This window comes from Hippocampus guttulatus, chromosome 8 (genome assembly GCF_054856545.1).
Source record: "Hippocampus guttulatus isolate MCC_2025c chromosome 8, RoL_Hgut_1.0, whole genome shotgun sequence".
Classification (NCBI taxonomy): domain Eukaryota; kingdom Metazoa; phylum Chordata; class Actinopteri; order Syngnathiformes; family Syngnathidae; genus Hippocampus; species Hippocampus guttulatus.
Window position 1 is genome coordinate 23,915,138 of NC_141268.1, and position 14,530 is coordinate 23,929,667.

At 58.3% G+C, this 14,530-nt stretch overlaps 1 protein-coding gene across 10 annotated transcripts in view; it reads right to left on the bottom strand.

Annotated features, from left to right (window-relative positions):
* Positions 1-14,530, bottom strand: part of itpr1b (inositol 1,4,5-trisphosphate receptor, type 1b) — a 41,367-nt gene that overhangs the window by 2,341 nt on the left and 24,496 nt on the right. For 2 of the 10 annotated variants that reach the window (XM_086117501.1, XM_086117500.1), the window contains 17 exons: positions 13,624-13,807; positions 12,970-13,232; positions 12,045-12,245; positions 10,674-10,784; positions 10,054-10,149; positions 9,821-9,955; positions 9,514-9,621; positions 8,810-9,002; positions 6,727-6,849; positions 3,864-4,039; positions 3,626-3,790; positions 3,356-3,545; positions 2,827-2,913; positions 2,255-2,406; positions 1,687-1,852; positions 1,030-1,190; positions 712-873 (listed from right to left, as the gene is read on the bottom strand). In XM_086117501.1, the coding sequence (XP_085973627.1) occupies positions 712-873; positions 1,030-1,190; positions 1,687-1,852; positions 2,255-2,406; positions 2,827-2,913; positions 3,356-3,545; positions 3,626-3,790; positions 3,864-4,039; positions 6,727-6,849; positions 8,810-9,002; positions 9,514-9,621; positions 9,821-9,955; positions 10,054-10,149; positions 10,674-10,784; positions 12,045-12,245; positions 12,970-13,232; positions 13,624-13,807 (2,673 nt within the window). Of the gene's footprint in view, positions 1-410; positions 533-711; positions 874-1,029; positions 1,191-1,686; positions 1,853-2,254; positions 2,407-2,826; positions 2,914-3,355; positions 3,546-3,621; positions 3,791-3,863; positions 4,040-6,726; positions 6,850-8,770; positions 9,003-9,513; positions 9,622-9,820; positions 9,956-10,053; positions 10,150-10,673; positions 10,785-12,044; positions 12,246-12,969; positions 13,233-13,623; positions 13,808-14,530 lie in introns of those variants that run through there. The other 8 variants (XM_086117498.1, XM_086117497.1, XM_086117499.1 and 5 more) reach the window with 7 other exon arrangements.

The following is a 14,530-nucleotide window of genomic DNA, read 5'->3' on the forward strand; positions in this document are numbered from 1 at the left end:
TTGTTTGCTGCTTTTTAAGCGGAAGATTGGCAAGTATGAGACCATTTTGACCACCGGTGTCAAACTCGAGGCCCGGGGGCCAAATCCGGCCCGCCGCATCATTTTATGTGGCTCGCAAAAGTATATGGGCGGCGACTTGATGACCTTTGCCGTAATACCCGAATTGCAAATTGTCCTTGCCATATTGCGAGCATTTTTTGTGGCCGGTCCGCCGTTGAAAATCCATTTTTAAAAAGTGTTTTTCATCCATTTGCGGAGGCTATCGTACATTCAATTGGGTTCACGAAAGCAAAACCGTAACGTGGCCCGCGACGAACATCGGTTTGACGCCCCCGATTTAGACGAAAGCCACAGCACTCCTAGCCATGAAAAAAAAAAAAGGACATGGAAGACTTAAAAGCCAGCCTTACGTCACACGCGTTTAGCAACACCATCGTTTCCTCCCGTCTGGGTCGAAAGGTCTCGGTGACATTCGCTTCCTCACGCGCGGTTCTCATTTCAAGGGTAGAGCCGTACCGTCCGATTGCGTCGACTGGAAAAACAGCCGAGACCGACGAATTGAGCAACGCCGCCGCACGCAACGACCTCGTCCTACCTGCGCCGAGCGGCCGAGAAATTACAGGCTGAATTTGCGGCGTCGGCAAAGCTTTTTCGGCGGGGCGGCGGCGAGGCGAAGGTCCCGCTTTTTGCGGGCGGCTTTGGCAAACCGACCTGTTCCTTGAGCTCAGTCAGCTGGCCCGAGAGGTTGGACACCAGTTTCATGGTGGACTCCAGCTTTTCCTGGAGGCTTCGAATTTCATTCTGCTCCCCGTCCGCGTCGCTGCTGACCAACGACATGGCCCTCATCCGGGGGAACCAGTCCAGATTGTGCTCCTGGCGTCGAGAAATGGGACGGGTTAGGGCCACCGCGATACAAACCAAAAGCGCCGCCCACGACTCCCTCGAAAGTCGGCGCTTCAAAGGCCGCGAGGAATTCGGAAGGCGGTCGGGTCGGCTCGGGGCGTTCGAAGCGCGTGGCGGGCGCCTCACCCTGATCATTTGGGCCACGTAGCTCTCCGGCCCCGTGTACTCGGTGGAATCCTTGACCTTGACCAGCACGATGAAGAAGAGGTAGTGCCACATGTTGTGTTCCACTTTGATGTGCTCCTCGAACGTCACCGTCTTATTGTCAAATTTATCTCTCTCCAGACCTGAGAGCAGAAAGGACGAATGACACGCGTGCGTCGGTGTCGCGCTCGCGACGTGCTCCCTTCAAAACCCCGTTGGCTATTATTCCCTTTCGGCTAACTCGCGGCGACGTGACGCAATTGCGCTTGTGACCAAGGCGAAAAAAAGGCCCCAAAAATAAGAGGAAGTACCATCGCGAGGGCCGGAGAGACAAAGACGCAGAGCGGTCGTTTGCTAACAGAAACGTCGAGAAATAATGCGCGGCGCACTCTCGATGCGGAGTTACAAAAAGAAAAGGCGAGCGTCTATTCGCCTCGTCGTACATCGAGAGGTTGCGCCGATCAAGCCGACAACAAAGACTTTTGCCGTGGGAGGGCGGCGCCGGATGAAACGGCGGCTCGATCGAGCGATCGTTGGGGAAGGAAAAATAAAAAGAAGAAAAGACTTTTTGTCTCGTCGACCAGGGCGAAGCGGCAACCCACGCGTGTCATCGAGGAGGCGGCCGGGGCCGATTCTCACCGCAAATAAAACACGTGGTCTTGAGGATTTCCTCTTTCTTTTGCTTCTCACTCCTCAGGTCGGCAAACGTGTCGATGATGACGCCGAAGATGAGGTTGAGAACGATGATGATCACCATGAAGAAGAACAGCAGGTCGTAAATGACCCGCGCCGCGAAGAGCGGCTCCTGGCAAAGGCGAGACGAGAAGCGGGTCGCGGAGGCTCTTCCCAAACGCCGCCTTTCGCCTCCGCTGGACGCGCACGCACCCAATCGCGCCACGCGTCGGCGCTCTTTTGCGCGGAACCTTTGAATCCGCCCACGCGGCGACGAGCCGATGATCATTAGCCGCCGCTCTGCTATTTTTTTAAGGTCCCGCTTCCGGGCAAATGGCGAATGAAGGAACGCTCGGCTTTAAAGAAGGTCCATTCGGACGCCGAACGGGTTGCGGGCCGGCGACGTCTGCGAGGGCGCGCTCTTAAGTCATCGCTCCCGCGTTTCGCCTCCTTTCTAATAGAGCGCCCCGTTTTCAAGGGATGTTTCCGCAGCGATGTGTCTTTATCCCGTCATCGATCGCGTCGCCTTTGGTACCTCTTTGGAAGCCTTGCGCAGGACGTCCCCGACGCCTCCTCCGCTCCGAAGGCCGTGGCTCAACACCGTCACGATGCACATGAGCAAGGAATCGCACGTTCTTTCTTTGTCCTCGATCACCGCCGCCGACGGCTGCGCGGCGAGGGAAGACGCTACGGACGGCAGGCAAACGGAAAAGGGCGCGCAAATGAAAAGGATCGCTTTCGATGACGTTTCGGTGAATTCAAGTCCGCGCGAGGAGTCGCCGACGCCCGCGGTCGGCCGTGACGTGAAGCCGATACGAGAAAGACCTGTGCCGGCGGTGAGCGGGGCCACTTTGAAGGCGGCACGCGCGCTCCTCACCCGGTGGAAGCCGGCTTTGTCGGCACCCGTTCTTCGAGGCCGGAGGCGCTCCGCGCCGTCGCAGAGTGCTTGTGCCTAAAGGTCATCGACACCTGACCCCCCCGCAGTCGGATCTCTCAAGCTTACCCCCCCCGAGACAACAAGGCGCCTCGCCATTTCAGCCGGCAACCTCAAAAGCCCTCAACGGATACGGCCGCTGTGATTTGTCTTTTTTTTTTTGTCCTACTCACCAGATTCCGCCGAACAGTCGTCTCCGTTTTCTTTTTGGCAGGCTCCGCCCGAGAAGAAGCGCCCCATCACGGCGGCCGCTCCCACATCTGCAAGGAATCCAGGCAACGGATGTGCAAAATATCAGCTTCAGATTTTCGGGGTCGAGCGGCGTATTTTTACAAGAGCGCAGGCGACCTCCTGCATTTTTAGGGCTCTTTTTGTTTTAATGCTCAACGGAACCTCTCAAGTGACCGTAAACGCCCCTCCGCTCGCAAAAGTTGCCATTCGACCTCCTGCCAAAAGCTCACCCGCAAATCGGAGACGGGACGGCGTCGCGCGTGGCCTTGAGCAAATCCCGCCAGACTTGAGCTCAACTCCCTTTTTTCTCTTTCGGCGCGAGCTTCCGCCACAGAAGGGCGGCGGCGGTCGGGAGAACGATCGGACGACGGCTATCGAAACGGAAAGGAAGGCGACGGGCCGTCCCGGCCGCAGCCGAGGCGGCGACGGGAACGCGACGCGGACGGCGAAGCCGAGAGGCGGTCGTCCTACCCGGGGATCCGCGGGGTATCCTGTCCACGGCTAAAATGAAATCGTCTTTGAAGAAGATGTAGCCCACGATGGAGAAGAGGTAGACCAGGATCAGCGCCAGCACCGCCGTCAGCACGATGGAGCGGCCGTTGCGGGTCACGCTCTTGATCACGTTCAGCAAGGTCTCTTCTCGGTAAATCAGATCGAAGAGCTGGAAAGAGAAGACGGCGACGGCCGTCAATGGGCGCGGCGGGGCCCCGGCGCCGCGCTCGCGCGCGTTCCTTCACCCACGAGCAGGCTGTAGAAGAAGACGTGGACAAAGACCCCCAGGGTGCAGATCAGCAGGTAGAGCAGGTGGTAGAGGAACTCCACGTCGGCCAGCACGGCGCCGTAGCCCCGCGCGAACGTCCCGCGGTTGCCGACGAAGCTCGCCAGGAAGACCGCTTTGTTGCACAACTGACGACAGCGCCGCGCCGGTGATTTCAAAGCGCAAACAGCGGACGGGGCGTCGGCCGAGACTCCCGCTTACGTTGAAGCCGCCCAGGAGAAGCAAGGTGGGCTCCGGGCCCGCGGAGAAGATGAGCCGCAAGATGGCGGAGGCGGCGAGCGCCCGCGCGCCGTGCGGCTGAGGCGCCGCCGTCACGATGGCGAGAGAAGCCAGCGTGGCCAGCCACAGCAGGCTCGACAGGTGAGCTTCCAGCGCTCCTGAGGACCGGGAAAGCAAAATCAGCGCACCCTCCCGACAACGGTGGCTACTCGGGAGCCCAAGATGATGTTAGGGAAAGGGGGGGGGGGGGTTGCTTTATTTGTTTCCATTTTTAGATCACCCCCCCCATGTCCCGCACTATTCTAAAAGGATCACGGTGAGCATCGGGTGTGCCTGTATCGAGAGAAGGTAGCAATCTCTTTTGAGCGCCGCTCGGTGTACAAATGGTTTTGTCGTTGTTTGTTTTCGGTTTTCATTTCAAGCCCCCTCTTAGCAGCGCATCGCCGTTTGAACCAGGAGGCGAAACGGCAGGAAGACGCTCAGATCTAGGACGGGCCGCTCGCCGCCTTCGGAAGCCTCCTCCTCGCCTCCGCGCTCGGCCCCAGGCTTGTTACGTAAGCCGGCCGGCTAAAAATATACTTGGCTCGGGCCGAATTCTTCGGGAGGGACCGGGGGGGGGCACGGCACTGGCGCTCGGACTTGGCCACAAAAGCGGACGGAGAAGCTCGGACGTCACGCGCACCCCGCCCGAGACCCCTCATTTCTTCTTCTCGCTTGCGCCGCGGCAAAAAAAGAATCCGCGGCTCAACCCGCAATTGCGGCGCGCGCTTTGTTTTCGGGGGCAGATTCTCGACTTATCGATCGTCGACGTTAGATTCCGCCGAGCGCGACGATCGCCGACTAATTCCCGCCAAAGACGTCACGTCGGGAACGGGCGTCACGTTGACGGCGTGACAAAGTAATCGTTCGGTCATGGGACGAAGCTTTGGGGACCTTTGACGCTCATGACCGCGCGACGCCTCGCGAGCCGCCCCGACGACCTCTCGGCTCATGAGAGGAAGTCCCGACAGAGGCGATCTCGCCGTTCAAGCCCGGATCTGAACAATTGAAAGTCGATGACCGTCACAATGCCAGTCTTCTCTGCGCTCCGGAACAATGGAAGCATTAACGGCACGCGCGTGCCCGCGACCATGATTCCGTTCACGGAGAACGACGGAGATATTTCTGCCGGACCTCGTTTTGCACCCGTTCTTTCGTTTCGGGATATCTGCTCGAGGCAAGTCGCCAAGGAAGTCGTTTCAACTGCGTGCGTCGATGTTGACCCGAGCGCAAAATGTCCACTTTGGGAACAAAAACAACCAAAGCGGTCACGTGCTCTGTGGCTATAAATCAACCAAAGGATTGTCGCGTCGACAGATCCGCAAGCTTCGAGATAGATGATGTTCCGGGAAAGGGACGGAAAACATCCAGTCTGGCGACTTTTAAACAGATGCGGAACGGATGAAGGAGTTTGCTTGCAAGTTGTGACTTTGGGGGCACGGCTCACGTGATTTGTTTGGCGCAGCTTGGGCGTTTGTATCGACACCGGATGACATTCCTGACACACGCCTCCTATCGATCGAAACGTTCTTCCCGGGCTGAGCAGCGGGAGGGTATCGGGGGCACCGGCGGGATGTCAAACCCGGACCGTCCGCGTGAAAGGCGGCACGACCAAAACGCTCATTAGGGAAAAGAAGGGCGAGGTGTTGAGCGCGGCCAAGAACGCGGCCGTGCGCGCTCACCGTTTCGTCGACCCAAGTCGGCTAAATGGCGACAACCGATCGCTCGCGAGCTGGCGAATCAGCCCGTGAAATAGAAGTCAACCGTGAGAGAGGGACACGGAAGCTCATCGACAAGCAAGAAAATGCTGGCTTTTTTCTCGCCCGTATCCATGAGTCTGTTGGGCGCAGTTCTGTAGAGTTGTGTCTTTCGTACTTTGCGTACCCATTTTAAATCGGCTTGGGTCGCGCGTTGACCTCGAGTGCCCTGAAAATGCCGAGTCCTTCTCGGATGATGATTACTTAGTTGATGAAACCTTAAGCGAGGCGGATCGCAATCGCGGCCCCGTTTGCGGTCGATGTTTAATGTGACGCGTTCTGTTGCATCGTTGTCATTTCGTGCGAACGCGTTGCGTCAGGCGAGCGCTTTGTTACGGCTAAAGCTGTTGTGAAAGCGCCAGAGGAATATCGATGTATCCGCATGAAAGGAGCAAAAAAAAAAAAAAAGCGCCGAGGGGACTTTCCCAGTTTTAGCAAAACATGGCGAGAGCCCTCGCGCGCATTCCGGTACGCGCGCCCCATCACCCCGGCAGAGATCATCGGCGGCGGGATAGATTTGCTCCTCGGAGAGGAGAAGAAAAAAAAAAACGGAGCATGTGATGTTTTTCACATCTGCGATGCAAAAAGGAAAGTGAGATTTGTTTTCTATCGATTCTCCGAAGAGAGCATTTGACTTCTGGGAGGAAACGGTCACGGCCGTGGCTTTTTTTTTTTTTCCTTCTTCTTCATTCAATAGCGAATAAATCACGTGTGTAATTTTCATGATCAACCAAATAAGAGGGATGGCGGGAACATGCGATATAGTCTGAAGCCTCAATTATCATTCTGACGTTTATGACGATCCCGCAAGAGGAATGATGTCAGAGTGAAAGCTGCGCGCAATCGGCGCTCGACTCTTTTGTTGTTGTCGCGAACAACCGTTCGCAGCGCAACTCAAACTGTTGCGCTACGACTGGCCTCAATTAATCAAAGATAGATTCTTCTTCTTATTTCGGTGAAGACATAAAAGCGGTGCACAATATAAGCAGTTCCTGCAGACGACACGGGTGGGGGGGGGGGGGGGGACGACGTAGTTTGAGCTCGCTAACCTCCACGAAAGCCCTCAAGAGGGTAGAAGAAGGCCACCAGCAGGTTCATGAGAACAGCCAGGTTGAAAGAGATGCTGCTCCAGAAAGACATGTTCCTGGAGCACCAGTAGAGGACGGGCTGGGCTGCAAGATCAAGCGGGGGAAGTCGCAGCAAATAATTCAGACCCAATGGAATACAGAACGAGCGTTCCGCGGTCGTCAACGGCAAAACAAAACCTCACAAGCGCTTCGGAAGCGGCGGCGGCCATCTCATCAAATGAAGCGTATGAATTTGCACACGCTGCCAACGCGATGGCCAATAAAACAGAAAAGGCAACTGAAAATGAACACGCGCATTTCATCGGAAAGACCGACAACGGCGGCTCGATCAAAGTCTGTCGGAAGGCCGACATTTTGCAAACGACTTCAAGTTGTTGTCAATCGGGGACCGCAAACGAGATGAGTTTCAAACATAAGCATCCCCGAAGGCGGGACTCAGACTGCGGTCAGGAGATCGGCGCAATGGCCGAAACCTTTTTGTGGTCGTTGTTTGTATTCCTTTTCGGCGGCCCGCCGGCACGAGTAGGGGAAGCGGAGGCGGGGGACTTTCCGAACTTTAGCAAAAGACGTCACGCGCGACAAGCCGTGAGCGTCGGCGGAAGAATTTGCGCTTATTCATTTGGGTAGAAGTCGTATATTTCCCACGATAAAGAAATCCTCCCCGTGTTTTGCGTCCGGTGGCGCGACGAGTCACGGCACGCTCATCGAGCTAAAGGGGAACAAAGGGCGGCGGCTCGGCGCACCGACGACATCTCTCGCAAATGAAATATTGCCTCATTGAGTCGACCAAATATCAGTTCCGATGTTGGCGGTTTGAAAAAGGCATCTCCATACAAATCTGAATCAAAGGCGGTGATCTCCCACCTTGAAGAGTCCAAACATTTCAGGCGCTAAATGCTTCGCTTTAGCGGCCGCGGTTGCAAATCGAGCATTTTCCCGGCAACAATTTCATTTGATGGACTTAAAGCCGCTTTGCTTTGCCTCGCCCGTCTCGTTACGCCGGCCAAATGAAAACACCCGAAAGCGGATTGAATAAAAGTAACAACGCTTCCTGCTTGAATCCTCACACACCTGACGACCTCCGACCGAAGAGAAAAGTCTTGCGACAATCAACGGTGAGACCACAATTGCATCACTCCGTCTCGTGCACCGCGCGCACACGCGCACAAAGCTGAGCGCAGCCGCGAGGAGCTTGAGCCAAGAATTCAGACATGAAGGAAGCGGCGAGTTCTGGCACTTATTGCAATGGGCTAACGTTGCGCATGCCGTGTCCACTCAGATCTCTCCGCGAGGCCAACGTTCACCTCATCGAGTCCCGGCTTGAATGGGAGTATGCGCCATTCATTTTAGGGTAGGTTGACGCAATCAACTTTTTCTCGCCGGGAATCCGACGACTAGGCGAAGAATAGTTTGATTAGCAAGCAGCCGGCCTGAAGGCGGATCTGGCAACGGTCCTCCTTTGGACTCGTCTGGCATAACGCGATTTGTATTTGTGTTTGTCTCCATTAATGGGGGGGTTCTAATGATATCAATCAATAAAGGCGCTGTGCAAAAACCCCCCAAACCCCCCCCCCCCCCCATCTGTCAATTAACACCGGTTGAGCAGCGATTGTCTCATTTCTCCAAAACAATTGCACTTCCTCCCGCTTCGCTTCTCTGTCACGCTCATGGCTTTCTCAATCCAATTTATGGTGGGGGGGGGGGGGGGGTCCAGAGAAGGTGTTCATCCTCATTTGAAAATAGGATCGTACATATTTTCTTGACGCTCGTATACGTGCGTCGCAAGCTGGAAAACGCGAGTCCCGAGGTCACAGCGGGCGAGGAGCGTCGCAAGAGTCTCGACTCTGGCCTATGCCGAAAGGAGCCAGGGCGCCGGACGCATGGAAATTTAGAGTCTCGGATCGCAGATCAGCCGGCGGAACGAGCTGCGCTTTTCACCGGGTCCGGAGAGATGTGAGAGGAAGGCAACAAAAAAGGAATCGAGTCGGAGAGGAGGAAGACGCACAGGGAGCGGGCTTTGCGTTACCAGTCGCCTCTCGAGTACCTCGCAGCTTCTTCTGCCAGTTCATCTCGTTCAAAAGGTCCTCGGAGCGCAAGAAGAAGTCATTGATCTTGCTGCCTTGCTCGTCGCGCTCGGTGGCGTGGTAGACGCGCAGCTTGGACTCTTGAGTCAGGAACTCGCAGATGTTGGGCACGGGGAAAACGATTTGCTCCATGGTTCGGTCCGAACGGACGATCTAGACGGAAGCGCCAAAGTCACTCTCGGGCCTTCCCGTCGGCCGCGCGTCCGCGGCTTTGCCGTTTCGCGACGGCCGAAGACGCGGCTTTGGCGAACGCGCGCGGCGTTCCGTTTACGTGAGGGTCAAACTGCGACGAGTCGGATCGCGTTTCAAAAGACGACCTCGGAAGAAGGCGCGGCGTGTCGCAAAATGAATTCCTCTCCGATGGCGCCGATCGGAGAGGAGGGGAAAAAGGCCATCGAAATCTGAGCCGACTGCGCAGGTGGGGCCATGGGGAGCGTTTAAGCCGGCGCTTCATACGTTTTTCTCTCTACCGCCGCAATAATGCAAAAAAGAAGCCATCTGCGCCCTTTTTCATTTCGGAGAGTTTGCAAGTCGAGAGAAACCCGAGCCGGTTCCCGTCCTCCCAACGCGCCACATTTTCCAACAAAACGTGCAGAGGGATTCCACGCGTGTTTATTCAATGAAACCCCCCCGTTGAGAAGAGGCTGAAAGAGTGGCAACTGACCTCAATCTGAGCCGTGTGCTTGGCATAGAACTCCAGCGCCTCGTCGCCCTCTCCGGACGCGCCGGCCGGTTTCAGCACGGCTTGCAGCTCCTTGTTGTGTCGGGCCAACTTTGAGGACAAACAGCGCAACGTCTTACGCAGAGCGCCGCTCGGTTCGTCGGCCCCGCCGAGCGAGAGGGAAGGCGGCGGCCGACGGACACCGACGTTCTCGCACGAGCGAGCGCGCGACGGTCTTCAAAGCGAAGACGTTGGAGGGGGCGTACAAGAAAACGCGGAGAGTCCGCGTGCCGCGCGCGCGCGCGCTTACTTGATGGGCCAAGATGTAGACGTTGTGGCCGACGTCTCGCGGCGATGCCGAATGTTCCCGTTCCCCGTCTTCTCCCTCCTGAGGCTCTTCCGCCTCCAGTTCACCCTGCATGTACGCCTTTTGGATCACTTCGACCTACGCGCAAGCGGCGACAGAGGAGATGGCCGCGTCCCCGACCGCATCCCGACGCGGCGAGCGAGCGGAGTATCGGCGGGCCGGCGCCCGGCACGTACCAGCTCTTTTGGCCTCATGTTGTACAGGATCCTTTCGGCGTTCTCGCTGTCGTGGCGGCTCTCCATAATGGCAAGCAGCAGCTTGGAGGCGTTGTTCTGCGGGAACAGCGACCGGCGGAGAAACCAACGGTCGTTCCTCGGCAAGTGACGGCGGGCCGCATCGCGTCCGCCCTTTCGTATTGCCCCGTCGCGCGGAGCTCGCCGCGCTCGCTCCTGAATACGCGACGATTTCAAACGCCGATGCGCCGACTTCCGTTTCCGACGGCTCTTATGCCCAACGGGCCGGCGGGGGGCCGCCCGAGCCCGTCCCGGCCCGCTTGGAGCCCCGAACCGGTCGCCGGCCGGCCGCGTGGAGACAAAAGACCGCCCGCGTCCGCACCGTCGCCGAGCGGGTACCGATCCCGCGCGGCCAGCGCGGGAGGGACGTTTGGGAAGCGGCTCTGGCAATCAACGAGAAGAATCGATTTCCTCCGGACACGATCAAAGTGGCCTCAATTCTCAGGTGGGGCTTTTTTTTTTTTTTTTGCAAAATGTGTAAGAGTGGCAAACGCGAGGCGCTGCGCACGGTTGCGTCACAACTCGTCATCGCCCATCCCGGGGCCGGCGGAAAAATGACTCACTTTGAGTTCCAACACCAAGTCCATCCTCTTCTTGCCGAGGGGATTGATGTCGTTGAGGATCAGCGCGATGATAATGTCAATGCCGTTGCATTCGTGAGTGGCGATGCAGTTCTGCGGGGCAAACAAAGACAAAGCCGTGAACGCCGTCGACGCGCAAAGTTCTCAGCCGACGCGTGCCACCGGCGATTCTTCAATTCTTGATTTCGTCGGTCTCTCTTTTCCCCTTACCACGCCATTGAATCAGTCGCCCATCCATTTCCCATCCCGAACAGGGTCGCGCCGCGATGCCGCAGCCTATCCCGGCGAACTCGGGGCGGAAGGGAGACGACGCCCCGAGCCGGTCGCCGGCCGGCCGGCGGCGGGGCGCGCGCGCAGACAAAGCGCCCGCCGCGTCGGCACGCGCCGCGGGATCGGTACCCGCCGGGTTCGCGCGCGAGCCGGGCCGGCGGACCGCGACGCGACTCGGTCAGCCGCGGACTAATCGGGTCGGGGAGGGGGCGGGCGCCGGGCCGAGCGCGCGGAAGTCCGCCGGCGTCGCGGCGTTCAAAGTCAAGCGAAAAGAAGTTGAGAGAGAACGGCGGGCGCGTGACCGCCACGACTCGACTTTACGCCGCGCTCATCCGATACGGGACTGCGGCGACCGTACCGCGCGTTTGCGTAAATAACCGCCGGCGGCCGGCAACAAGCGCGTGGCCGCGCAACCGCCGCGGGGGCGGCTCCTTTCGTGACTGACGCGCGTGCCGATTTGGATATCGCGCAGGCAGTCACGTGCCGCCGAGGGGGGTCACGGCTCGCGGCGGAAGGTCAAGTTGGCCCGAGTGCCGCCTCGTTGTTGATTTGGGCAAATACGTCTCTTTTGATGGCTCGCGGGGAAAAAAATGACGATAAGATCGGCGCGAGGCGATTTCAATCTGGTTTCGGTGAGCAAACAACTTTGCGTTCCCTCCAAAGCACAATTTGAGGCAAGTGAAGAGTCAAGCAAAGTAAACGGCCGAGCTCAAACGTTGGCCAGAAAGCGAGCCGACGACAGCGGGAAGCCAGGACGGCAACGTGGCGCCGGACGCCGCGCTCGTCAAATCGAAGGCCGAACGGGAGGGGGCCGGCGTCGGGAAAATCAGCCGGAGCGCGAGAAGGGCCGGCCGGGCGCTGGCTCGGACAAAGGGCGTGTCACAAATCGACACGGCCTTGACTAAAATGGGAGCAGAATAAGCAATGACGTCATTGGGGGCGGGGGACGGGGGGGGCTAATTTATCAAAGGGAGATACGTTTGAAGACCCGCTTGGGGAAAAAAGGGCTCCACAATGAGTTTGACGGAACACGATTCAATCAGCCAAGCGCCTCTCTGGCGTGCGCGTTTGGGCGCCAGTCACCTGGTTCTCGTGACAGGGACCTTGGCAGTATTCGGTGAGACTTTCCACAGTCTGGTTGATGAGTCCCACATTCTTCTCATTGATGTAGAGTCCGAGCAGGCCCAGGCCCCCGGTGGTGCTGCCGCAGATGCAGTCCAGGAATTGAAGCGTCTCGCAAACCAGGTTGTAGTTGTTCTTGTTATTCTGACTGCGTAGAAAGTTCTGCGGAGGAACGAGATCAAAGGGTGACGACATCCGACCGCATCGCAGCTTGGAGTTCACCGTTCGTGTCTTTGCGAACAAAAGAGCCGGCTTTCGGCCGCGTCCGTGGAAGCTGGCTCCCGCCCCTTCATCTTCCACGTCTGTCGATCTGTTCGACCTCCGCCGGCGTGTCTGGAATTTTCGTTGCGCCTCCGGTCCGCGTTTTTGAATGCCGTACGCAGCACGTCATCAAACGGCGGAGTGACGCCCGCTCAGGCGCGCCATAGCGTAGCGCGCGTGGCGTTGTTCGACTCCAATCGACGCGGCAAGAATCCGCCACCCGCAAATATGTGCCGCATCCATGTGGACGTCGTGTTTAGCAAACCAAAAAAACAACGCCGACGACAAGGCTCACGCTTTATCGACGGACCGCGAGCCGCAACATTACGCGCTCGTCCCCTATCAACAAAAGTTCCACAGAACAAGACGGAAGCTGCGGATTGCCCCAAAAGTGGTTCGGCGGCGACCGAGTTTCCGGACCGGAGGCACCGAGGAAGTCCCGCTGACTCGAGCCCGCCGCGACGAAACGACAACAACGCGCGGCTCGTAGCGAAAGCAGACGGTGACGGGCCGCGACAAGTTCTGCAACCGGTGCCTATTTTCGACCGAGTTTCAGGAAGAAAACAAAAGAAGGCTGGCTCGGAGTTCGAACGGCGCGACTCTGAGAGCGCGCGCGTCGACCCACCTGCAGATCTCTGTTGTGGTTTTCACACAGCAGTTGCATGAGGCGCAAGATGGGCCGCATGACGGTGATGACGACGCTCATCTCGCCGTCGTCCCGGTCCTTTGGGGCGCTCGCCGCGGAGGGGACGTCGGCCGCCGTCCGGCGCTCTTCGGCTTCCGCCTCGCGGCGGTAGGTCGCGAAGGCCTTCTCGGTGACGGCGGAGGCTTCCGCCAGCTGCTCCTTGGCCTCCTCGGTCACCGCGGCCGGCGCCGGCACGTCCTTAGCTGACCGCAACGATTCAAGCCCGACACCGCGACCGTCAAAGCGTTCAACGAATCCCGTCGATCCGGCGCGTTTGTCTTCGGCCCGCGCGCGTTAGCGCAGCGCGACGGGGCGCGGAGACAAACGCATCCGGCTCGAGAGCCCCGAGTCGACGGGGCCTCGCGATAAAGCCCCGCCATCCCGAACGGCAACGTTTCTCCTCCGAGAACCGCCCGCGCGCCCCGCCGCACCAAACGATGCGCGTGCGGCACGGTTGCGCGAGCTCCTTGCGGAACGACCGACCTGGAACGTGCGGGATGGCCCACCGCAGAGATGTACGTGCGCGACGCCGGCCAAGCGCTTTCCTTCTTTGAAGCCGAGCCATCGTGCCGCGATTGAGCGAGCGCCGCTGACCTTTGTTGCGCGCCGGCGCGTCTTTGTCGGCGGGTTCTTGGTCTTTCTTCTTGCCGCCCAGGTCGCCGGTGTTGACGGTCACCGTGGCCTTGATTTCCTGCTGGGCCAGCTTCATGCGCTCATTAAACACCTTGAAGAATTTCTCCGACTTGTTATCGCCCGTCAAGCGCCGGTAGAAGGAGCGCTGGGGAGAATGCAAAGTCACATGTTATCCGGCGCTCGCGACAGCCTTGGAAAACGCCAGCCATAGCGAGCGAATCCAGACTCGGAGACCAAGTCGCAGGCTTTTGCGTCGCCGTCGGATCGTTGTGTAGAAAGCAAGTCTTAGCTTTTGTCAGTCACGCAAAAGTTAATCAAGGGTTTAAAAAAAAGGTACCCACGTTTGTTTGAGCTAATAAAAGCCATTCCTAACTTCACCTCAACCTCGAGACCGTTTTCTAAAAGCGAACAGGAAGCCACGCCATTTTCCATTCAGGCCGAAAAGCAATCGTGCAAAGCATGAAATAAGAGCGTGCGCAACCGTCAACCTCGACCGCCGTCCTTCGATTGCAAACAACGGGTCGACCTCGACGACCAAACGCCCGCCGCGGGCAACTTTAGAAGGCCGCGGGGCGCTTCGGTGAACACTCAACAAGTGGAGAGTCACCGGTTCATCTCCGAAGAGCACCCGAGCTCCGCCGGCTTTGTCCCGAGGCCTCGGGCATTCCGATTGGCCCCTTTTCAGTGGCAAAGCGCGAGCCGCTTCAGGGCGGCGGCCGGCGGCGTCCTCCCTCGGGGGCAGGCGGCGGCTTATGTAACGCCCGCTCACGCCAGCGCCTCGGTGTACTCGGAGGCGTCGGGCCTTGTCGGGTAATGCTATTATGCAACGCCAAAGAGCACAATTGCGCACATTCCGTGCAACCGGCAA